At 33.3% G+C, this 24656-nt stretch overlaps 4 protein-coding genes across 5 annotated transcripts; 3 read left to right on the top strand and 1 right to left on the bottom strand.

Moving 5' to 3' along the window:
* Positions 1–810: 810 nt before the first annotated feature.
* LOC124835780 (WAT1-related protein At5g07050-like) lies at positions 811–3211 on the top strand. The gene is made up of 7 exons (XM_088114809.1): positions 811–1130; positions 1227–1289; positions 1388–1504; positions 1612–1868; positions 1988–2142; positions 2314–2465; positions 2757–3211. Exons 1-7 carry the CDS (start codon positions 928–930, stop codon positions 2989–2991), a joined length of 1182 nt encoding a protein of 393 aa, XP_087970935.1. The 5' UTR covers positions 811–927; the 3' UTR covers positions 2992–3211.
* A 5724-nt stretch (positions 3212–8935) lies between these two features.
* LOC124835768 (70 kDa peptidyl-prolyl isomerase-like) lies at positions 8936–12776 on the top strand. Of its 2 annotated transcripts, none has more exons than XM_047310757.2 (12): positions 8936–9178; positions 9270–9356; positions 9540–9800; positions 9983–10060; positions 10357–10437; positions 10527–10724; positions 11072–11158; positions 11292–11458; positions 11835–11957; positions 12078–12224; positions 12316–12443; positions 12559–12776. In XM_047310757.2, the coding sequence occupies exons 1-12, from the start codon at positions 9016–9018 to the stop codon at positions 12656–12658; spliced, it is 1620 nt and encodes a 539-aa protein (XP_047166713.1). In that variant the 5' UTR covers positions 8936–9015; the 3' UTR covers positions 12659–12776. The 2 variants fall into 2 exon arrangements, with proteins under 2 accessions (XP_047166713.1, XP_087947870.1); XM_088091744.1 differs by having other exon boundaries at positions 10345–10437.
* A 4653-nt stretch (positions 12777–17429) lies between these two features.
* On the top strand, positions 17430–21094 carry CYP98A3 (cytochrome P450, family 98, subfamily A, polypeptide 3). Its single transcript, XM_047310761.2, has 3 exons — positions 17430–18047; positions 19796–20193; positions 20285–21094. The coding sequence occupies exons 1-3, from the start codon at positions 17561–17563 to the stop codon at positions 20927–20929; spliced, it is 1530 nt and encodes a 509-aa protein (XP_047166717.1). The 5' UTR covers positions 17430–17560; the 3' UTR covers positions 20930–21094.
* A 141-nt stretch (positions 21095–21235) lies between these two features.
* Positions 21236–23438, bottom strand: LOC124835774 (phosphoinositide 4-kinase gamma 1). Its single transcript, XM_047310762.2, has one exon. It carries the CDS (start codon positions 23087–23089, stop codon positions 21719–21721), a length of 1371 nt encoding a protein of 456 aa, XP_047166718.1. The 5' UTR covers positions 23090–23438; the 3' UTR covers positions 21236–21718.
* Between the last annotated feature and the right edge of the window lie 1218 nt (positions 23439–24656).

Here is a 24656-nt window from a genome sequence, read left to right as displayed (position 1 = left end):
TTCTTAAAATAAGTGGAATCCACTGTGATTGCTATTCCAATAGCATTTTTTTATTATATCATTATTCCATTGTTCTAAATTGCTAATATATGTTAGTATCTTTTCCTAGAAAACATATAAAAATGTTAAGCTTAATTGTCTTTTCTTCACTTAGTACTATAATTATGGTATTTTACTTTTTTGGGTTTTTAATTGTGTTGATGAAATTGTTCAATAACAAAATCTGTAATCTCAGTATGGAGGTTTCATATATCACACTTGTACAATTTTAATAATCTAATCATCAGAATGTTGAGTACCCAATTGATATAATCGGGATCTCAGCTAGTAAAATCGCACAATTATAATACTTAAAACACTAAAAGTGTAATTAAGTTAAAATGTTAAAAAGATGATAAGAGAATATGGTAAAAAAATATTTCTAATTGTTTCTTAAATTTATTTTAAGAACATTATTTAAACATGAAAGCAACCTTAAAAAAACATTTTCTTCCATTAAAAGAATGATTTCCATTTACCTAAATTTTATCAGTAAATAAAACAACCCAATCATCGGTACGTGGAATCCATAATGTTTCTTGTATGCACACACAACAATTAAGAATATCCTGTGGCTTACGTATTATACCTAGTGCTAAAGCAGGGTCACGTGTGAGCTCCATGGTGAGATTCTTACACGCTTCAAAATATAAAAAAAGACATCAAAATTATCTTTGTTACAAACTTTCAACCATAGTTAGTTCTCAGTACCGTTATGCCACACAACTTCTACGAGGAGGGTTTAGAAGCTATAAATACCATAGTGGGTGCAACGTTTTTCACTTAGGAGACACAAGCAACATCAAGTGTTCTTCCTCTGTACACAACCCTGTTCCTAGTTCAGAGTACCGTCCTTTACCTCGTACACATATCAGAGAGAAAAAAAAAATGGAAGGAGAGGGTTATTGTGGGAGTTTCTTTCAGAGGTGCAAGCCTTACATAGCTATGATTTCTCTGCAATTTGGGTTTGCGGGTATGAACATAATCACTAAGGTCTCCCTCAACCGTGGGATGAGCCACTATGTGCTTGTGGTTTATAGACACGCCTTTGCTACTGCGGCTATTGCTCCTTTTGCTCTTGTTCTTGAGAGGTACCTATGACAGAAGAAAATAGAAAAGTTTTCGCTTCGTTGTTTTGAATCGTTTTCTGATCAACCTTCTCATCTTCTTTTGTTTGTCATTGGCAGGAAAGTGAGGCCCAAGATTACATTTCTTATGTTCATGCAAATATTCGTGTTGGGTCTACTTGGGTAACTATTTTTGTTGCTCTAGACACCCATGTTCATTATGATCGGTGCATCCAGAAAAACATGTTCTAAAATTTTCCCTTTTTGTTCTGTTGTTATAGGCCTGTGATTGATCAGAACTTATACTATGCGGGGTTGAAATTCACTTCCCCTACCTACTCATGTGCAATAAGCAACATGCTCCCTGCAATGACGTTTGTGATGGCTGCTATTTTCAGGTATATTTCAGCACACTATCAGTGAATATTAATTCTCTTCATCTGTTATTACAATTTTTGTATTGCTTGACCTGACATGCTTTTTTTCTCTGCTTGGGATGAATTAGAATGGAAAAGTTGGACATGAGAAAACTTAGATGCCAAGCAAAAGTGATAGGAACTATAGTAACGGTTGCTGGGGCCATGTTGATGACACTGTACAAAGGGCAAGTCATCAGTTTCTTGGGTTCTCAGTACATGCATCACCCCAGAAATTATGTTCCAGAAAACACCACTGATTCTGGGGAAAAGGATTGGTTTAAGGGCTCTATTCTTCTCATAATTGCCACCCTTGCTTGGGCTTCTTTCTTCATCCTTCAGGCAAGTAATCAAGTGTTTTTAACTCAAACTGTGGGGAGAGAGTAGCTTACCCACTTCTTTGATTTCTTTGATTCTTATTCATGCGACTGACTTGTTACATTATGCTGTGGTTAATGCAGGCAGTCACACTAAGGAAATACCCTGCTCAGCTCTCTCTCACAGCACTTGTGTGTGCCTTAGGTACACTGCAGTCGATTGCAGTTACCTTTGTCATGGAACACAAGACATCTGTTTGGAGCATTGGCTGGGATATGAACCTTCTTGCAGCAGCCTATGCTGTAAGTCTCTCTCACTTTGTCTGAGAAATTATTGTACTGTCTGAAATCATGTGGCTCAAATAAAGAGCATAGACACAGTAGTTTCAGACAATACAATCATTTTTTTTTCTATTTTGGTGGGTATTGGTGAACCATACGAGAGTCTAAATAGACGTATACTTTGCTGAACAGGGAATAATATCATCAGGAATCACCTACTATGTTCAAGGGATTGTCATGCAAAAGAAAGGGCCTGTTTTTGTAACTGCCTTCAGCCCTTTGATGATGATTATCGTAGCCATCATGGGTGCCTTCATCCTTGCAGAAAAAATATATCTTGGAGGGTAAGTACTCCTACTCATTCACAATTTCACATCCAGTCACTGTTCCCATTCCCACTGAACGGTTCATGCTTTTAGCCACAAAGAAACTTCGCTTTCATGCGGTTTCGTCTCACAGCTTATAAGTTGGTCTTAACGTAGCCAGTTCACTTTATCATAAACTAAAAGCTATGTATTTATTACATGAAAGTCGAAACATCGTAATCATAAAAGGCTCACACTTTGAAACAGTGGTGGACATGTTTTCGGTGCTAATCCAATAACTGATGTGGAATCATCTACTTGTGATTTCAGGGTCATGGGAGCTATTCTCATAGTAATGGGACTTTACGCAGTTCTGTGGGGAAAATACAAGGAGAACAAGGAGAAAGAAGCGGAGATAACCACTGAGGTGATGAAGTGTTGTTCAGAAAATGGGAGGTTGGAGACTGTGGTGGAAGAAGCCGAAGCAAACAACGATATCGAGATGCAAAAGGGTGAAGAAACGTCGAGAGATTTAAGGGTAGCCATTGTTGTTCCAAAAGTTTAAAGTGGTATGGAGGAATGAATAATAGAGGCTGCAATGAAAAAGGGTCGTTAACTGAGGAGAGCAGAGAAATTACGAGGGGTTTTTGTTTTGTGTACTCACCATCTTTTTCGGAAAATTAACTAGAGTTTTCTTTTTTGGGACCTTCTGTCTGGACCTTACTGTCCATAATGTAACTTAAATTTTGCACACTTTGGTGAAAAGGAAAATTGACATTGCAGAATTCTTCCTCTTTCCCTTTCTCAGAATAATTCGCAGAATGATAATTGCTGACATCTAATTGCAGGCATAAACGGTCTAATCTACATGAAAGATTTCTATAATTTAAGCATTAGATGCTGCTTCTTTTACCTTCTTAATTAATTTATTGATTAATTGAAGCTGAAACTTATCTAATCCTACAAGACACAAGTTCACTGATCCTCGTTTGGCAGAATATTACAAGAACAAAGTAAAGTAACCTCAAGATTACATGCGAATGCTTGAAAGAAAGCAATCTAAGCAATCTAACGGCTCGAATTTAATTATACCAGAATCAAATTTAGGCAACTTAAAAGCAAATGCAATTTTGTATCATTCATTGAATTTGTTGTTTTAACATTAGATGTATAATCTTGCATAGGAATACGAAGAATAGACAATGCTTTCTGCATAAGGCAATGCTCATTTCCCATAAGTTTACAAGATTTTCTGGCTGAGATTTCACAATGTTACAATTACTAATCAACCTTTTGGGATTAGTCAACCTTTGGTTCCAGATAATCAAAGTTTAGTTCCCAAAAAATAATCAACTTAGCTAGAACTAAGAAGAACTGGGACAGGAAATCAGGAATGTTATACCTTCAGTGGACCAGCTGAAAGATTTTATTCTAAATTAATATTTAAGATTAGTAAAAAGATTCTATCATGAATTGAGATTAGTAAAAATATTTCACTCTTATTTTCAAGAACAGATTCTCTCCTATCTGTTTATGAATGAGAATCCAATTATGTGAATGTGATACAACATTTCCTCACTCACTGAATATCTACTAGGGAGGAACAATTGCATCACTGATTCCAAGTGATGCAACCGTGAGATTAAGTGTGAGAACATCATGAGATGCAGATTTACAATTCCATAAAGTGCTTGCACAAAACATTCTGATTCTCAAAACTTCTTTAAAAATGCAAAACCATGGTTCTGTCACCATCATGTGTCAATTAAATGGCCAAATTGGAGGAAATGTGAAATGTTAGATACACTTCCACCAAACAATGTCTCGTTTTGTTCTAACTTTGATTCTTGTGGAAGATTAGCATTGTGTTTTTCTTTTGGTAATGTAGATGAACTTGTTTAAACTTGGTTGACAAAGTTATTCTCAATTTCTTTGTTTAGAGTTAGAACTATATTTAATTCAACCTTGAAAGGCACAGGGAAAATGAGAATTTGCCAAACAAATTTTGATGATGTTTGTTTGCTCTTGGATTAATTAACTGTTTTGAAACTTTAACTAAGAAATGGACATTAGTGGATGATTAGGCAGCATTATTTTATTGGTGGTAGATTCAGAATATGTTTGCTCTCATCTACAACAGAAAGAGTATGACAGAGATACAAAAAATAAATGGATGATTATGACTTTGTATAATGGACCTATATGCTAGCACCCACTAAAAATAAACAAAAAAAATATAGATATTTAATTAAAATCTTACTTCAAGAGAAAAAAAAAACGAATCTGAATATTTTAGACATCTTCACCAAGTAATCACTTAGAGCAGATAAGGAGAAAAACAGAGTTTTCTTTTTAAAAATAATCCTAATTTAAAGCCTCAAATCAGCACTTTAACCTAGTTTCTTAAGATGAATCGATGCAAAATTTTCATACCTAATATCTTGCTAGTGTTTTGAGAAAGTCATTGAAAAAAAAGAAACGTACCATCGCCGTAAGAATCCATAGATCAAATCTCTAAATAATAGTTTCAAATCATGCGTATTATGAGCATTGAAATTCTTCGAGAATGCATGAACCATAGTCTGTAATCCAAAGGAATCATACTATTTTGTTACATTAATTAAGTGGTATCAAGTCAAGAACAAGTAGATGTTTAAATACAAATTTAATTGATTACGTAGGATTGGTTTATCTACATCGAATCTATTAGAAACAAAACAAATTTACATTGTATAAATTATGCAAATCTCCTCTTACAAAGATTATGAAGTAAATTTTAAACTTATCTAATTTTATTAAACATGTTTATAAAGTGAGGTTTACATATTTTAAATTGATCATCTTTAATTGATGTGAGACTTTTAACATAAAACTAAAATTTTTTTATATAATAATATAAATCCAAAATATAAATAATAATAATAATAAATTAATTACAAATAAAATAATATATCTAACAATATATATATATATATATATATGATTATAATTGCATCATTCTTCTAACAACTTGAGGGTGAATACATTATACATGAATATTAATATAAAAACATAGATGAAAACAAAATGTTGAATTATTTGAGAGATGTGTGATGGCCAATTAGCACTAGACATCTGATGCAACGTCCACTACGTATTGCAACATGATTGTGTATCCACTTTTGTACACGGAGAAGGGTAAAAAGGGTGTTTTCTTTTCTCAAGATTTTCACTAATTCAACTTTTTAGTAGAGACAAAAAAAAAACTACTATACTTCATTTATTATTTATCTTGATCACATATGAAAGACTTAAAATAATCAATGATTCAGAAAACCTAGCTTAAGCCGATCTGACCAACAATGATCCGTGAAATAATTAGACGAGTGGGGAGACATGTTAAAGCACTGTTCACATTCCCCAGTGCACCACACACTACTTCAATGGATATACTAATCATTCATCAAAAATCATCCATCACAACCACTATAAAAGTTGTTCACATGTTTTAGAGTAATATTGGAAATGAATTGTTACTGTATATGTTATTAATGGAATGAAGTATTTGTGCAACATCTATTTTCCACATATTCTTTGTTTAATATCTACTTGCTCTTTTTTAAAGCACCAGAGAACCCTATCCGGGAGACACTAACGAGACTCACCCTACAGTCTTAACATTTACACCCACCACCACTTCTCATTTTATTTACTATTTTTCTCTATTAATTATTATATTATATATTTTTCTTGTCCTTGTCTCACCCAATCAACTTCACTTTTATAATCATGCTGCCTATGTCATCCTAGATTTATATTTCCCAATCAATTATCAAATATATGGCGACAAATTAATAAAATATGATTCTTATAATTGGAGCTTCCACAACAGCAATGAGTACAACTTTATTATACAATATTATTTTCTGTGATATTGGTCCAAATGAAAAAATGTTTTAAATATTTTAAGTCTTCATTCTTATGTGAAATTATTAGACATAATAAAAACATCATCCTAGGTCAAAATTTTAATTTCACATAAAAAATAGAATGGAAGAAACTCTTGGTTCTTTATTGTTTTTCATCTTTAAAAAACTATTTATGCCAAAGTAAATTTATATGCTGGAATTATACTTTTATATTTTTTTTGAAAATAAAACTGCAATAATTAAATCATGCGACAAGACCTTGTACACGTCACTGGTGTCACCTGAAGAAACGGTCATCCGTGGATAAATGTAGTTTTGCTTTTTGTGTTATATTCTTTTTATTTTTGAGGTCATAAACCAATATTGATTCATTCTTGTGGCTAGAAACTCAGAGGGGAAGATATTTCGTGAAAGTTTTTTTATAAATAATAATGAAAACCATGCGGTATGTGTATGGTGTTTTTCTAAAAGATAATTAAAATAATAAAATTATTATTATTATTATAAAATTAAATATAAATAATTTTTATTTATTATGTAAATATAATTAAAAATTTTGTTAAACTTAAAAAAGTGTCCAAATTGAAAATGACAGTTATTTAAAAAAATAAAATAATAAAATAACTATTTTAATTTTAAAAAGTAAAATTAGAAAATAAATGTATACGCAACTCAAATTATTCTACTTGAAATTTTGTAAAACCAAATTAAAACCAAAGCACATAAATAAAAAAAAAATTGTACGTTAATTATATACAAAGGAAACCTTTTTTGTTAAGAGAAATTCTTACGCTTTATAAAAACTTGTATTTTCTTTTATATTTTGCCGACATACATAATGAAACCACAGTGTAAGATATTTTTATTTATATCTCTGAAATTTACTTAAAGGATAAGAAAAAAATGTGTGCAAAATTAATATTTAAGAAATAATAAACTTATAATATAAACAGCAAACAAGTAACAACTTAAATTGGAGTTTTAACAATGTAGAAACTAATTAATGTTAAATTTGTTAACACTTTAAAAATTAATATTTGTGCAGCATTCCCGAAAAGTATTCGGTGGACGGGGTATTTTTAGGAGTAAAATACAAAATACATGTATATCACTAACTATAGGAAGTGTAAATAATGTTTCAGAGGGCTTGAATAACAATGTGTTAATGCAAAGGCCCACACAAGTGATGCATTTAAGAGTTTTTTTCTGGCCCCATTTTTAGGCCTTACCCGTCTGCTTCAACCCTATCCATTTAATCCTACCATTTTCGTATTACATGAATTATTGCTTTAAAATACCTAAGTGAAATATAAAGTGAATCAAGCACATGGCGATTTTAAAATATTACAAAAATTAAATATAAATTTCAAAATTAAGAATACTACTAGCAATTTTAGTTTGGGGATGGACGAAACGACCATTTGTCATGTCGTTTAGCATTAGTAACGTGGATCGGTCTTTCCTCTTTTAAACATTCGATTGGTGATGAAAAACATACTAACTTGCCTCCCATAAAAAAAATGCAAATTAATTTTTCTAATTCACCTTACATGACGTTTGACCTGCAAGTTTGTGATCAATCATTATATAAAACTTTTAATAATTTTATTTTTATTTTATTAAATTAGTAAAAATAATAATTTATATAGACTCATTTATTAAAATAAGTAATATTCTTAATTTGTAATTTATATATTTTAAGTACAAACTTATGGAAAATAGAAATAATTTTGAGATTAACAAAACAAAAGAAAAAATATGAATAAAGAAACTATCTTTTTGATAGATTAGATACAAATAAGCAAATTACTTTTGGAGAGACAGAGAAAGAAAGTGAATAAACAAGTTTACATATAAGAAATACACACAACATGTTTGCTAGAACTATTTAGATTTTAAAAAATTAAGTAATGTGACAATAGACTAAAATACTCTGCTTGTCCCATACTATGACTTGTCCTACATTGTGATTCTAAAATCATATGTTACTTCAAAAACAAACTAAACATGTGAGTTTTTTTTAATATTTTGATATTTTTTTATTTTAATATATATATATATATATATATATATATATATATATATATATATATTAAATGCATATTTAGTACTTTTTAATTTAAACAGAATAATTATTATTTTTAATCATATAAATAAAACTATTTTGTGATTAATATATATTAACAGATTTAGAAAAGTCAATTTATCCTACCAACTTAATTACAAATTGATGGATCTGCTAGACACACCACCGTCTTTACGTTACATAATGTTGATTTTATAAATGACTTCCATAATTCCTAAAAAATATCTTCAATAATTATAAATTATCCTTTCTGCTTATCTATTGTATATTTGACTTTTTTAACAGTTTGTCTTCCTTTTTAGTGTACTCTGTGTATTTATAACTTTAATTCCAGTAGATTTTCTAAAATTGACAATACTTAAAAGTAACTTTGTATTAGAATTGAAATTATTTATTATAAATTCAAAACACATTTTACACATTTAAAAATAATAAATTATCATGAATTTAATTATATAAAAAAATAACATGAAATTATGGAAATTAAAAATGATGATAAGGAAAGGCTTCTCAACCGAAAGCTCCAAAGGAGGGAAACCAATAACGGCTTATCCTGTTTTGGAAACTTGAAGCTCTCTTTTTTGCTGTTTCTGTGATGCCAATGGCAGTTTCTCATCTGAGCCACTCTCACCAAAATCAACTGAAAACTGAAGACTCACAATTCTCTTTCAAGGAAATTGGAAATGAAGGTCTCACAAAGCGGATTCTCAGAAAAGGAGTCTCTTGGCAAACTCCATTCTCTGGAGATGCAGTGGAAGGTTCGAAAGCATAGTACCACCCTCAAACTCTGCCACATGCTTATGGTATCTCTCTGAATTCTAACACAACCCTTTTGTTTTAACCTTTCAGTTCATTTCAGAGGACATGTTGAGAATGGAGCATCTCTTGAATCCAGTTATGATAAAGGATTCACGTTTCGTTTCAAATTAGGCCAGTGTAAGCACTTCGTTTGTGTTAATTACTGAGTGGGAAAAAAGGGCCATTAAATCATAAACTAGTATGTGTACAATGTGGTTGATGAAATGAAATTGGCATGGCTAGCTATTATTACTGTTCAATCCATGAGTAGAGAGGAAAAGTGCCATTAGTCAGAGCACGTTTATTTTCATTTCCTTCCAGGTGAAGTTATCAAAGGATGGGATGAAGGAGTTGCCACCATGAAGAAAGGGGAGAGAGCAATCTTCAAAATACCACCTAACTTGGCATATGGGGAACAAGGTTCTCCTCCATTGGTTCCTCCCAATGCAACTCTCATTTATGAAATTGAAATGCTGTCTTGGAGCACCATAAGGGATTTGACTGGCGATGGAGGAATCATGAAAAAGCTAATACGAGAGGGAGAAGGATGGGCCACTCCCAGAGAAGATGACGAGGTGCTAGGTAATAACACTAGTAATAATCGTGATTTTATATAAATTCTAGGTAATTACACTATAATAACAATGCTAGGTAATATCATTCATATATTTAAGTGTGTTTGCTGTAAACTAAACACGCTGTTCTCTAAATAAACTCTGGCCACTTGCAAATATATCATTAATATTGCACATCGAAATTTGCAGTGAAATATGAAGCACGGCTGGAGAATGCGATGCTTGTCTCAAAGTCTGAGGAGGGAGTGGAGTTTAATGTAAGTGATGGTACGTTAGTAAAAGTTGAACATACTTTCAGCACTTACTATCACTAATATTATCCATAACTTCTGAAAAGTTTTCATAGGTGTTTAAAAAATAAGTTGCAGTTCTTCAAGAATTTGTAGTTTTATTATCCAATCAAAATTAAAAGTTTCATCTAAGTAATTTCTATGATAAAAGTTTACATTATGTCAGTTGAAAGCCCAATTTTTATGGGAGAATAACACTAAGATCACTATCCTTAAAAAATCATAAAAAAACTAATGCATTTATGGAATGCTTAAGGATAGTTTTTGGAACAGGCTATCTATGTCCTGCTATGAGTATAGCAGTAAAGACAATGAGAAAGGGCGAAGTGGCAGAACTAGCAGTGAGATTATTTTGTAAGTTAAAGTCACTTTTTATTTCGAATGAAACATTTATGTATTGCCATAATTCGAACCATGTAATAATATCAGGACATAATTTGCAGACGGGCAGAGTAAAAATTCAAATATGACCACTCAGCTAGATGGTGTTTCTCCACCAGATTCTAATTTAACTAGCATCAAGCTTGAACTGGTATCATGGAAAGTTGTTACAGATGTCACAGGAGACAAGAAGATACTGAAAAAGATTAAGAAAGTGGGTGAGGGGTTTGATCGTCCTAACGAGGGATCACAAGTGAAAGGTAAACTGTATCTCAAGAACATGATGTTGAAAACAAGACGAAATTGTTTTCTCAATCATACACTAGAGAGGAAATTACACTGAAACTCTTGTAGTTTCTTGAAATTTCACACTCTTAACGCCTGCTTTAACTCTCTTTACAGGTACACATGGATAACAAGGGTGTGTAATGTGTTTCAAACAACTAAGAGAGTTTAGTCTTAGCGTTAAAAAAAAAAAATAGTATCATTAGAAATTTCAAGAAATCATAGAAGAATAGTGTACTTTGTCCTAAACAGAAAACATGTCAAGTAAACATTGAACCAAATGCTTCCTATGGTTCTGAACTAATGTTTTCACTTCCTGCAGTGATATATTTGTGCAAAGGGGAAGATGATATAATTATTGAGAGGAAAGGATCAGAGGAAGAACCTTTTGAGTTTACAACTCAAGAAGGTAAAAAATTGCTGTTGTTTATGATCATGGATCATGAATATTTAAATGCAAAATGTCAAGAACCTTTGGCAGCATGTGTTCTCTTTTTTATCTGCTTTCAATCTTTGTACTGCTTTCCTCTATGCATTTTCAGAACAAGTACCCGAGGGTCTAGAAAGAGCAATAATGACAATGAAAAAAGCAGAACAAGCTCTTGTAATCGTCCATGCAGAATATTTGTGCGGCTCTAATAATTCACAGGGAAACACAGCAAATAATAAAGTCCTTTATTATGAAGTTGAGTTGGTTGATTTTGTCAAGGTTAGTAGCTCCTATGTGTTTCAAAATATTAGTTTATTAAAAATACGAGGGGAAATATGACCAGAGGTTTTCTAAGCACACATTTGGTCAAATCATTTTTCTCATTCCTTTGCCGATATATTGAAGATTTTCTGACTCTATCAACTGACCAAGAAGAAAATAATGATTACTCGTCTCAAGGTAAAGCCTTTCTCAATGTTCTTAAACTTGATTACGTTGGACAAGAGTTGGAAACAGTAGAACAACTATTGTTCTGGCTGTAGCAAGTGCACCCTTTGACTTGTAATTAGTTTTGAATAACACAACCTGAAACTTGAAGCCAGTAACGACATTTATGTAGAGTTATAATATTCTCAAATGATTCTGTTGTGAACAGGAAAAACCATTTTGGAAAATGAACACAGAAGAGAAAATAGAAGCCTGTGAGAGAAAGAAGCACGAAGGAAATCTGCTGTTCAAAGCTGAAAATTTCATGCACGCATCTAAGAAATATGAAAAGGTTGAGTTATTTGTTTTAAATTACATGCTAATTCTAATGATTATATTGAGTATTCTTGTAGAAGGATCTCAATGGCACTTGATTTGGTGTATAACAGAATGAACTTCACTGACATTGTAGGCTGTAAAGTACATTGAGTTTGATCACTCATTCGGTGAAGATGAGAAGCATCGTTCAAATAACTTACGTTTATCCTGCAACTTGAACAATGCTGCCTGCAAACTTAAATTGGGAGAGTATATTGAAGCTTCAAGACTATGCACAAAGGTTCTCTGTGATCATATATAGATATTGGCTTGGCAATAATTTTCAACAGGTTGAATGCTTCAAATTAATCCTATTTTTGATAAATACATAGGTCCTACAACAAGACCCTTCAAATATCAAGGCTCTTTATAGAAGATGCCAAGCATACATGAAAACATCAGACTTGGAGAAAGCCGAGGCTGACATTAAAAGAGCTTTGACCATTGATCCAAATAACAGGTATCAAGCACTATCCATTGCATTTTCAAGCTCTATTGTTCATTATCTGCTGTTGACAATTTTTATTTTGTCTTGGATAAATGAATGATTATTTGTTCTCCTGGCTTATTAACAGAGACATTAAACTTGAGTACAAAGAGCTCAAAGTTAAGAAAAAGGAATACAATGCATATGAAGCTGGCATCTTCAGCACAATGGTTTCAAGAATGAGCTAGTTTAGAATTTTTAAAATAAACAGTATTTATGTCTTAAAATGATACTAGAGACTTCAAATAGTTATTTGAAATTTCAGAAGAATAAAATTCAAAGAAAAATATTATATAAGAACTAAAATTAATATTCATACATTTTATAAAAACTTAAAAAATGTTCAAAAATTTATAGCGATGGAAAATATTTATTTTTTAGAAACTAAAATATAATTCGTTAATGTTTTCGGGGATTAAATATATATTTAAGCTAATATTTTATTTAAACTATTGAGTATAATATTTTTTAATGGCAACCCATTTTGATTTTACATTTATATTAATAAATATCCTACCACGTGTTTATTTTATCTTTCCTCAAAACTGTTTGGAAAACCAGTTTAAAAGTAATTTTTCAAATTATATAATTAAAAATTATTTCCAAATTTGGAGAACTGAAAAAAATTTACTTTAGATGTATTTTAAATATTAAGGAACAGAGATATATTTAAAATCTTAAACTAGTAGATACTCGCACAAACCTAAAAATATTGAAAATGTCATATAAACTAAAAATATGAGTAAAATATAAATAATAAATATTTAAATATAAATCTCATCTTTAATGATATTAAATTAAACTTTAAAATCTAATTTTTAAAATGATATCAAATCTTTGTCGACTATTACCTGTTATCGAACTTTCTTTAGTTTTTCACGAATACTCAACTTAAAAAAGTGCTATTTTTAAAGTCTTTTTTTATAAAAGGTATTTATTTTTCTTTGTAAGAAACTTCTTCGTAAATTTCCATATGAAAGTATTTGTTGAAGAGTTTCATAGAAAGGAATGGTAATGCTTAGTTTTTGAAGAGATCCATAAACTGTGAGAATTGGTTTTAGATAAGGTAAGGTTTTTCAACCTGCTTTCCTTCTTTATCTTATCCTCCTCCATCTTTTCAACTTCTCTTTCAACACTTTCATTTATATGTTGTTGCTTATTATTCACCTCTTTTCTTTCAATATTTATTGTTCAGCGTACTGCTCGTCGGAACACCACTATGCCACCTTTATAAATGTCGTCAAACCCTATCTCTCTTCTCACCCTCAAAATTTTACTTTGATAAAGTTCAGAAGCTCTTCTTGAAGAAAACTCTTAGGGTTTTCTAGTTTCTTGTTGTTGCAGTTTTTCATCACAACTTTTTTTTTATAAATGGCATTTGGAGTGTTCTTTCATTCTTTGAAAGTCCCTCAATTACTTTCGAAGAAGCTAAATAAAAAAAATTATATATCTTGATGTACTACCATTAAAATATGGTTTCTTGGCCAAGGACATTAAGACCACTTTGAGTAAGATGGAAGTCAGGTGCTTGTTGAAAAAGTTGAACAATGAAAACAAGCAAATTTCCAATTGTGTGCTCTATTGTGGCAATCTATGGAACCTCAGCTTCTGATATCTCTTATAGCTTTCAAAACATGTCACTCTTTTTGGAAGAAAACTCAAAACATATATGCTAACGACATTCAGCGTCTCTATGATACGACAAACAAGCTTGCATGTCTCAAAATGGAAAACCATGATATGGTTTCTTTCATGACTGAAGTCCAAGAAGTTGTGAAAGAGCTGAGAGTGTTCTTGGAAGTCAAATCTTTGGAGGACATCAAGAAGAAGCTTCAAATATTATGGTGATGATCCTTCGTGCTCTACATCCAGACTTTGATCATATAAGATATCAACTTCTGACCAGTCATGAGGTCCCTTCCATGAAAACCTTGATCACACGCCTTCTTCGTGTCCCGGTGTCTCAATATTAAGAAGTTTATGAACCAAGGGAACCATCTGTCATGGTTACCACACGAGAAAGATGAGGACGTGGTACTAGAAGAGGAGGACATGGAGGTCGGGGGTGTCCGTAGTGCACATACTACAAAAGGGTGAGTCACACTCAAGAAAATTGCTATTCCTTGCATGATTTTCATTCACAAACAACCAATAAGGCTGAAACTACCCCTATTAACTCTAAGTTCACTGAGGAAGAGTATCAAAAGTATCTACGGTTTAAAGTCTAATAGTTTGGCATAAACATCTCAATCTCCAAGTACATCCAGATCTTTCATTTCTCAATCTATGGAAGGTAAAAAATCATATATAATTGATGCGGTTGGTTCTAATCACATATATGGTAATACCTCTTTATTCTCAACCATTTCCTTTAAAGGAAAACCTCATTTCACCACCCTTACAAATAACTGTAAAACTTGATCAAAGAGAGTCAGTCAAGTATCCTTGTCTCCCTTTCTAAATTTGAAATTTGTTTTTTTTTGTCTCTAATTGTCCTTTAATTTAATTTCCTTAAGCTAGCTAACCAAAATGTTAAATTGTTTACTAACTTTTGATTCAAAATATTTTGTTGTATAAAAACATGGCTTAGGGAGATAGATTGGAGAAGGATACGAAGCCAAAAGATTATACAATTTTGGATCTCGTCAACACGTATCCTGTGTTGCAACTCTACATGAGTCAAGTCGATCACAGATAGTGTCAATTCGCTATCAATTCACAATAAAAAAATTTACCCATTATCTACTACGTTATCTGTGAGATGCATGTTTAAAAAATATAGTGAGTATTTTAAAATCTACGAATACCTGCACCACAAATATTTTCTATAAAAAATATTTTATTAATTTTTAAAATAAAATCTAAATAAAATTACAAAAAAAGTTATAAAATATGATATAAATTAAATTAGATATACATTAAAAATTAATTTTAATTAAACTTAACTTAATTAAATATAAATTAATTTTAATTTTAATTAAATTTAATTTAATAAAATATAATTTAAATTTTATAAATAATAAATAATCATATAATACTTAACTAATTTATAAACGAATATAAAAATATTCACTGAATATCCATAAATACTAATTATTCGAACTGTTATAAAAAAATATGTTTATCATTCTTAAATAAAAGTATTACTTTAAATAGTATTATCCTTATTATTAATAAATGAGCTAAAAACATAAACTTTTGTATCGATTTATACAGAATCTCCATTCCAATGACATATATTCGACAATATAAAAATTATTAAAAATTGTTTAGTAATATTTTCCGTGGATTAAGAATATATCGTCCTAAATACGTAAGTTTGTATAAACCATTTGCTCCAAAGGTTATTTTCACAACCATCATAGAAAATTGTGACTTGCTGTAAACATTGTTGCAGTCTTATAATTTAATTTTCGTGCAGTACATGATTTTGCGAGTAAAACTTGTTTTGACACTTGTAAAGTATATATATCCTGGGGGTGTTTTTTTGTACAACGCTGGATGAATAAATAAATAGTATTTTTTTTCTGGGGGTGTTTTTATGTACAACCCAATCCCTTGAAAAAGAATGAGTGTATTTATGACAAAGGAGGTCCAAGAATATCAATTTTAAAACAGTCCAAGCCACTTATTAAAATACATTATATTAGAATCAAATACACTGATCATCATAGAAGTTGTATTAAATTACATAAATGTTCTCCATCCTTACCTTTACCTTTCTTAATTGTTAAACAACACAATATTAACCTTTTTGTTCATTACACTACCTCCTTTAAAAAACATAGATATTGATATACTTTCTCAAAAGTTATCCCTGTTATTTACATATTATATAATTTTTTAAACTTAAAAATTATAAAACTAAATTGGCATGCTTTATAATAAATATATAAAAAATGATTGTTTGACCTACTCAAATTTTTGACATGAATACTATCTTTTCATATTTTTAATTCTCTGTTCTTAAAAAAAATATACTTTATATAACCATTTTACTTCCCTTATACTGTGTAAGTTCCCTTATACTGTGTAAGTGAATATAAAAATGTGAATTTAAAAATGTGAATTTAAAAATGTGTTATAATACTATTTCTCTAATATATATATTTATCGATGATGATGGATAGAAAGTTGTGATCGAGGTTACACCAACTTCAAACTGAAACATAATTAGCACCAATTCCACTCGAAATTGAAAAATTCCACTTCTCAGATGTCTGTGGGCTGCACAGTAGGGAGGGGTCTACATCATCACCAACCTTTGATTCTTCCACAATCTAAAGCTGAAGACCTGCACAATCATTTTTGATAAATTAAATCATGCTTTATTTTAACCTATAAAGAAAATTTTTCAAGGGTTCCACTCGGATACCTGCAATTTTAAATCACAAAAGCCACTCACCTCACCAACCGCAACATCCCAAAAAGCATAGTCCAGTGCTTCACTGCAACCGTCACTACATCCTCATCCTCACATCAACCCATTCAATTTCGATTATCTTCTCACCAAATACCAACTTTCATTCACCCACCACAGTTCATTTTTCATTTTTTTATCATAATATAACTCTTCAAACACCTAAATTTAATCATTTTCCATCAACCCAATTACAAAAAATTACTATCCACAAACTCTATTTTCGTTTTTTCAAATTAAATGCCAAACTTTATAATATATATATATATGTTTGGTGCAAAAGTCAAAAGGAATTAACATGTTTCAGCCCACCTCATTATTAGACACATCGACCTAATTCCAATTTTTCGAAAACTATTTTCACATGCTTTATCTTTACAGCTTTGCATAGTGGGCGTGATAATTTCAAATAAATTATGGGTAACTATATATATAGCCACATAAATAAAATAAAGAAACGGAAATTAAACAGAAGTTGAAAACATTATGCATGCTTAGCATGTATTAAACGAAACGTTTCATCACACATACATCCAATTTTCACCAACTCCCTGTCGATGTTATGGAATATAAATCAAGATCAACCTTCCCCCTACTCTTTCAGGAACCGCACAGGCTCCACCATTAATCAATATTTTTCTTTACTTCGTTTTCAATTTTTTATTCTGCAATGGCTCTTCTTCTCATTCTACCCTTATCACTGATCACCGTCTGGGTAGCTTACACGCTGTACCGGAGGCTAAGTTTCAAACTGCCTCCGGGTCCACGGCCCTGGCCGGTAGTCGGTAACCTCTACGACATAAAACCGGTCCGCTTCCGCTGCTTCGCGGAGTGGGCACAGTCATACGGGCCTATCATATCGGTGTGGTTCGGCTCCACGCTGAACGTCATCGTTTCGAACTCCGAGCTGGCGAAGGAGGTGCTGAAAGAGCAGGACCAGCACCTCGCTGACCGCCACCGCAGCCGCTCGGCGGCGAAGTTCAGCCGCGACGGCAAGGATCTCATCTGGGCCGATTACGGACCCCACTACGTGAAAGTGAGGAAGGTGTGCACGCTAGAGCTCTTCTCCCCCAAACGTCTCGAGGCCCTCAGGCCCATTAGAGAAGACGAGGTCACCGCCATGGTTGAATCCATTTTCCACCACTGCACCACTACTGGTACGTTTCTCCTTCTCGAAAATTACAATATTGTTCTGCTTTGGCAATATTATTTGAATGATAAACTTATTGAAATTAAAAAACACTAGAACAAAGAACTTCATGAAATCATACACATGATCTCTTACACAGTTTTCCAACAACAACCTAGCAGGATTGTTCTGATGGTAGAGAGTTTCACTCTGATTACCTCTATGAACTTGCGAGAGGTCAATTTAGTTTTTTTTTTTTTTTATAAAGTTCAATTTTATTATTACATCCACGCAAGAAAAATCACTTTAGTATCCATTGCTGGGAATACTATTTTTCATTTGTTTTCCTATTTCTTGACACGCGTCATGACTCGGCGAGTTATTAACAAAAAAAAAGATATTTTTATTTTTTTTAGGAAACACAATCTTATTTAAAATTATTAAAAGATAAACTAGAAAAAAAATTGGTTGGAACACATTCTTTTTCTTTATAAATTGATTTTCGTTTATTTTAAAATCGGGTTTAATATTTACACATGGTTATTTTTACGTTATATATATACTTCTTCATTAAAAGTCACGACAAAAAAAAAGTTTGTTACAAATATAGATGTCAGTTAGTTTAAATCCACATAAGTAGAATAAAAGTAAATAGTAGTGATTATAATTTTAATTCACTTAGTCTTTTAGTATGATTCCCATGTCTACATCATTATGACTTATAAGTAAAATATAGATGAACAACTATTTTCTCTGCATAATCACGAGATTTGGGCTTTGACTCATGTGGTTTTCGCTTTTCCATTGATTTACATTTATTTATTTATTTATTTATTTATTTATTTATTTATTTATTGGCATTGAGCAACTTGATAATTCCCCAAATGAAGTATTTGCAATCATAAATACAAGACAATTCGAGTGATGGGAAAGAGTAGTGGAAGAAAGAAAAGGAAATAGACTATAATTGTAACCAAGGATAGAAAATAAAAGGAAAAAAAACCCTCTAAATGCTTAATAAATGGATTTCATAACAAGCATATTTTCCTTTCATCTTAAACTATGTATATATAACTTTTAGACACAATTTCAAATTGGTATGCTGATTATATAAATCTGTTAGGACATTAGTAACAATCAATCAACAAATTAGGTGGTGAAGGCGTAAATGCGATGCGATGAATTATGGTTATGTAGACGTGGTTGGTGAAGTGAACCTATTTCGTGTGCAAAGAAAAAAAGGTGCCTTCCTTAAGAATTTAGGTCCACATATATCTATGGATAACGTTAGTTCAACAAATTCAGCCACTAACAAGTTATGTCTTGCATTTTTTTATTATGTCACCACATTAGTAATAGATTAAAATGATATAATTTTGAAAAAGTAAAAAAATAATTAAGTTTTATAAGGATTAAAAATAGAAGATTGAAATTGAATTGAAAAACTTTCTTGTTTCTTTCAAAAAGCTTTGCGTAATAATTAATGGTTTGGTAGGGTGATTGTGATGTTGATTATTTTGTAAGGAACTCTAAAGTTTTACCCACCCAAACAGTGCAAAAATATATATAGTTGATGCTTCCCACCTAATTTCTCGGTATTGTAGTAAGGCAGGAAAAAGAATAAGTGTATTTGACCTTCTAAAGATAAAATGATTATGAAAAAGTAATTTTTTATATTTAAAAAAAAGAGTAAAAAATGAAAAAGAATAATATTATATTTGTGTGAAAATAAAATAAAATAAAAATAAGTGGTTTTTGTGATGTGTAATTGAGCAGAGAATTTGGGGAAGGGAATATTGGTGAGGAAGTTCTTGGGGGAAGTGGCATTCAACAACATAACGAGATTGGCATTTGGGAAAAGATTTGTGAACTCGGAAGGTGTATTAGAGGAACAAGGAGTGGAATTCAAGGGCGTTGTGGAAAATGGGTTAAAGCTAGGAGCATCTCTGGCCATGGCGGAACACATCCCTTGGCTTCGGTGGATGTTCCCTCTGGAAGAAGAGGCTTTTGCCAAGCACGGAGCTCGCCGTGATAGACTCACCAGAGCGATCATGGAAGAGCACACCCAAGCACGGAAGAAATCCGGTGGTGCCAAACAACATTTTGTCGATGCCCTACTCACATTGCAAGACAAATATGACCTCAGTGAAGACACCATCATTGGCCTCCTCTGGGTACCTCCTTCTTCTAACACTCTTTCAATTTTATCTATTTTTTTAGTTTCAAAAGTGTAAACAGTGAGCTCATATTTTCTTAATTTCACAGGACATGATCACGGCAGGGACGGATACCTCTGCAATTTCTGTAGAATGGGCCATGGCGGAGTTAATAAGAAACCCAAGAGTGCAGCAGAAGGCCCAAGAGGAGCTAGACAGAGTGATTGGGCTTGAAAGGGTGATGACCGAAGCAGACTTCTTGAGCCTGCCATACCTACAATGTGTGGCGAAGGAGTCGTTGAGGCTCCACCCACCAACCCCACTCATGCTCCCACACAGGGCCAATGCCAATGTCAAAGTTGGAGGCTATGACATCCCCAAAGGCTCCAACGTGCATGTCAACGTGTGGGCCGTGGCCCGTGACCCGGCCGTGTGGAAGGACCCGTTGGAGTTCCGACCCGAGAGGTTTCTGGAGGAGGATGTGGACATGAAAGGGCATGACTTTAGACTACTTCCGTTCGGGGCGGGTCGTCGGGTTTGCCCCGGTGCTCAACTTGGAATCAACTTGGTGACTTCCATGTTGGGCCACCTTTTGCACCATTTCAGTTGGAATCCGGCGGAGGGAGTGAAGCCCGAAGAGATTGACATGGGTGAGAATCCTGGGTTGGTCACATACATGAGGACACCACTAAAAGGTGTGCCTTCTCCCAGGCTCCCCTCACACTTGTACAAACGTCTGCCTGCCGACATTTGATCTTTCTTTTCTTTCCCTTCCACACTCTGTTGCATTCACAAATTTCCCTTCTCCCACTGTTTCCATCAGAGTTTAATCAGCTAAGGGAAGACTCACTTTCGATTTCTCTTCATACTTTCAATATTGAAATTCTTCCCATCATATATATGAGTATATTTTGCCATATATCAAAAATTCATTTTCTCACAAATCATTTTTTTAACCCTGTAATAAAATAATGAGAAAAATTAATATTCAAAGTGCAACATCCATGCAATTTGAACCCAAAATCATATGTTGGATTCACAGTAGTCATACCTATATTCTTTCTTCATTTTCTTCTTTTCATGTGTCTTTTTCAACTATGTACCTGAAGCATGCATGCACCACAGAAATGAAAAAAAAAAATGATAGTGTGACACCCTTGAGAAAACCCCAAATAATAAAAATATTAATATTTGAATTATATTTTTTATTTTTATTTTTTAACTTATAAAATTGAAGGGCGCAACAGTTACACAAGCAACATTACATTATATTGGGAAGGATCAATATAACGAATGCTTGATTACATTTTGAATGGGGAAAATAAAAATACAAAAGTAATTAATTACATAATCAGAGGTGAAATATAGGATACAGGTCTACTTGACAAAGGGTAAATATATATATATGGTTTGAAGGGAAAAAAAAAAGATAAAGAAAGTTGCAGAATGGAATTAGTTGAAAGCTACACTATGAACGGTGTTAATGTACAGCTACAAGCGACAGTAATTGGTGTCTCGCTTTGGCAACCTATCCTCCTAAAATTCAGTAACTTCCAAGATGTTCCAATTTTTTGGCGTTGCACTTCCTGTCCTCAAAAACACTGTGCAAAAGCTCACCAAAATGCTCCAAGAACGCTTCCCACTGGACTTGGTTGAGGTCTCCGAAGGAAATTTCAGCACGTTCACATTTAGACCCTTGTTCTGTGCGGTTTTTGGTGTGGATGCTAGCCTTGACTTTTAAGCAGATGTTTTCCATTTCACTCGGTAACTCTTGACCTTCACGAAATTTCCTAGTGATCATTTGGCCTATTTCAGCAAGGCAAAGGCCAGCAGCAGCAGCTTGCTTCAATAAAACGGTGCAAACAATAAGAACACGTATTGCGGATTCCCCGAGTAAAGGAATGGTAGTTCTTAAAACCTCTGCATCTTTGAAGGGATCGAGTTTGGAAATGTAGTCAAGTTCGTAGTCAGAGAAAGGAATAGAGGCTTGTGGCCAATGTAGCCACTCAAAATATGGATCATCCAGCCACTCAGGGAGGCAAAAGCCATGGTCGATGGGAACAAGGTCAGCAACAGTACCACCATAGCTAGCATTGTTAGAGTCATGCTCGGCCACAAGCATATTCCCTGCATGTCTATCAAGGTTCATGATCCTAATGTCAAGGATCCCTATGTTGTGGACTGAAGCAACTGAGAAGAAAGAAGGACCCAACTCTCCTGCATCAAAACCATGACCAACAAAGCGTTGGAGAGAGGCAACTTTAGGCATTGGAAGAGCAGATGGTGCTGCATTGGAAGTGACAAAGAATGCAGCATTAGAAAATTTGACTAAAGCCGTAGGAGGCACGGCAGCAAGGCCTCCATGATCAAGAAGATAAGCAGCTAACTCTCGGATACCAGTTTCACCAATGCGAATAGATTTCTTGAGGCCAGGTTGGCCGAGCATTTGACCCCCTAAGCCTTTTGGGTTGTTGAAGGCGAAAGGCTCTTCATCTACTGGCTTTGCTACAGCGATGTTGGTGCCATTTTGGTTGCAGAAAGCATAGGCACCACCTAGGCCACTCGGGATGGGTATTGGTTTGATACCTGAGGCCAAAGCTATGGCAACCTCAACAACCAGAGCATGTACTGGAGCTCCACTTCCACGAACAATCTCAATCCTTGGAGGGTGACAAGTGAGCTCTTCCCCTACCAGTGTGGTCAGGGGGAGGCATGGAGTGGAGAAACTGCGGTGAATATTATAGGCTTCAAATGCTAGTTCAATGGAGTGTGAAAAAGTACCACCACTTTTGCTATGTTCGACAACGTTCGGATCAAGGTGACCGTAAGATTGGAGTTTGCATCTCTGGGATCGGCTAAACGGCCCAAACCCCTCATGTCTGTCAATCGTCACAGCCATTTTGATAAATCTCATTCAGATTTTGAGAATGGCTGCTGCTCTGCATTCCAAGGGACACTCTTCTTCTCACCAAACTACTTTTCTCAAGACGATGGCGTCTGCACCTTCATCACAAACACCATGCTTCTAATTTCAAATCACATGCAATATCTACGTAAATCGATTGTCATGTAAGATAGCATCATACAATTTTTTAATTATTATTTTAAAAGTTACATTAACCAGATGAATGCCATGGAAGACAAACAAAATTCGTGCAGGCAATGCAAATTAGAATCTTTCCACGCAAAAATTCCTTACAATGCTGTTTTAGATGGCTACGGTGAGAATATAACATGCACGTAGCATTGATGGAACAAGAAATAAAGACGATAAACCAGATGAAAAATTTGTTATGAAAATGACTCTACAATTGCCGTTGCTTTTAAAAGAGGAAAACATCGGTGCAGAATCTATGCATGAAAAGGGAGTCTCTGAGTGTAACAAATTATATATCAATTGAAAACGCAAAACCAAATTTCTTACCGTGTATTGGCTTAATTTATGGGAAATTTTTCAAATGGTGAAGTCATCGCTTAAACTCTGGATAACATACTAGCAGAAAAGCTGGCTAACCTGCACATTTTTTTTCTTGAATCCCTAATAACCTGCAAATTTCCCAATCAGAAAAATGTAAAAAAGAAGGCTGAAACGAAAACGAGGAACCGTACATATAGCATGTCATATAACAAACAAAATTCATCCCTCGCATCCAAAATGCCACCATTTTTAAAACCATTTGTGATTGAAAATCAGGAAACACAATGAAAAAAAATGACATATGACAATCATGGTAAGATTATAAGGTGCATTTTGAAAGAGAAAGTATATGTCTAAAATTGGTGTGAAAAGTAGAAAAAGGAATATTTACGATGTTTATACCCTGAACACTCTGAAGGTATTCAGGGAAACGAGAAGCAACGGGAGGGCGAGAGAATCAAACCGTCGCCGGAGTAATATCGAAATAAAACTCCACTTTCACTCCCACTCCCACTCCCACTCCTGACGTTAATATTCCCCGCCTCTGAGCACGAACCCCTTCTCTCACCTTTTCATCCTTTTCCTCTTTTTAACTTCGTTTTCCTCTTTTTCCTTCCCAACCTCTCTATTTTTCCCGACACTTGGCATCTTTTTCCCTCACAAATTCTATAGTATTTTTTATGTTATATCAAACCTCTTAATTTACTATTTAACTAACAACCTTAAACTGTAACGGCTTCTTGCTTCCTGCGTGGCCCTTTCACGACGTGACATCTGACATTAACCCAAAAATACGTTGTGGTCAGTTTGTTACGTTGCATGCTGCCATTTTGCTTTTATTGGTTTGTGGCTGTTAAACGGCTCTCCGCATCGCAGGTTTCTTGTTTCTCCCTGCATTTTCTTCTTTATTTGTTTCGCTCAAAAAACTGCCTCACAATCAGATTCTCTAACCTTCATTTTTGTGCCAAATTCGAGTTGTTTAATTTCAGACAATCAAAAAACAACAATGTATCTTTCTCAACATAACACGCAAAAACAAAATTAAACGGAATGAAAACAAAAC

This window comes from Vigna umbellata, chromosome 5, assembly GCF_029865625.1.
Source record: "Vigna umbellata cultivar VRB3 chromosome 5, Vumbellata_1.0, whole genome shotgun sequence".
NCBI lineage: Eukaryota > Viridiplantae > Streptophyta > Magnoliopsida > Fabales > Fabaceae > Vigna > Vigna umbellata.
The sequence above is the reverse complement of the archived record's forward strand: the minus strand, read 5'-3'. Positions and strand labels throughout refer to the sequence as shown.

Coding starts and splice junctions, on each gene's coding strand:
- LOC124835780 (XM_088114809.1), top strand. CDS start 928: ATGGAAGGAGAGGGTTATTGTGGGAGTTTCTTTCAGAGGTGCAAGCCT. Junction 1,290..1,387: donor TTCGTGTTGGGTCTACTTGG/GTAACTATTTTT, acceptor CTGTTGTTATAG/GCCTGTGATTGATCAGAACT. Junction 2,466..2,756: donor GAAAAAATATATCTTGGAGG/GTAAGTACTCCT, acceptor TTGTGATTTCAG/GGTCATGGGAGCTATTCTCA.
- LOC124835768 (XM_088091744.1), top strand. CDS start 9,016: ATGCCAATGGCAGTTTCTCATCTGAGCCACTCTCACCAAAATCAACTG. Junction 11,958..12,077: donor CATCTAAGAAATATGAAAAG/GTTGAGTTATTT, acceptor CTGACATTGTAG/GCTGTAAAGTACATTGAGTT. Junction 12,444..12,558: donor ACCATTGATCCAAATAACAG/GTATCAAGCACT, acceptor GCTTATTAACAG/AGACATTAAACTTGAGTACA.
- CYP98A3 (XM_047310761.2), top strand. CDS start 17,561: ATGGCTCTTCTTCTCATTCTACCCTTATCACTGATCACCGTCTGGGTA. Junction 18,048..19,795: donor CCACCACTGCACCACTACTG/GTACGTTTCTCC, acceptor GTAATTGAGCAG/AGAATTTGGGGAAGGGAATA. Junction 20,194..20,284: donor CCATCATTGGCCTCCTCTGG/GTACCTCCTTCT, acceptor TTAATTTCACAG/GACATGATCACGGCAGGGAC.
- LOC124835774 (XM_047310762.2), bottom strand. CDS start 23,089: ATGAGATTTATCAAAATGGCTGTGACGATTGACAGACATGAGGGGTTT.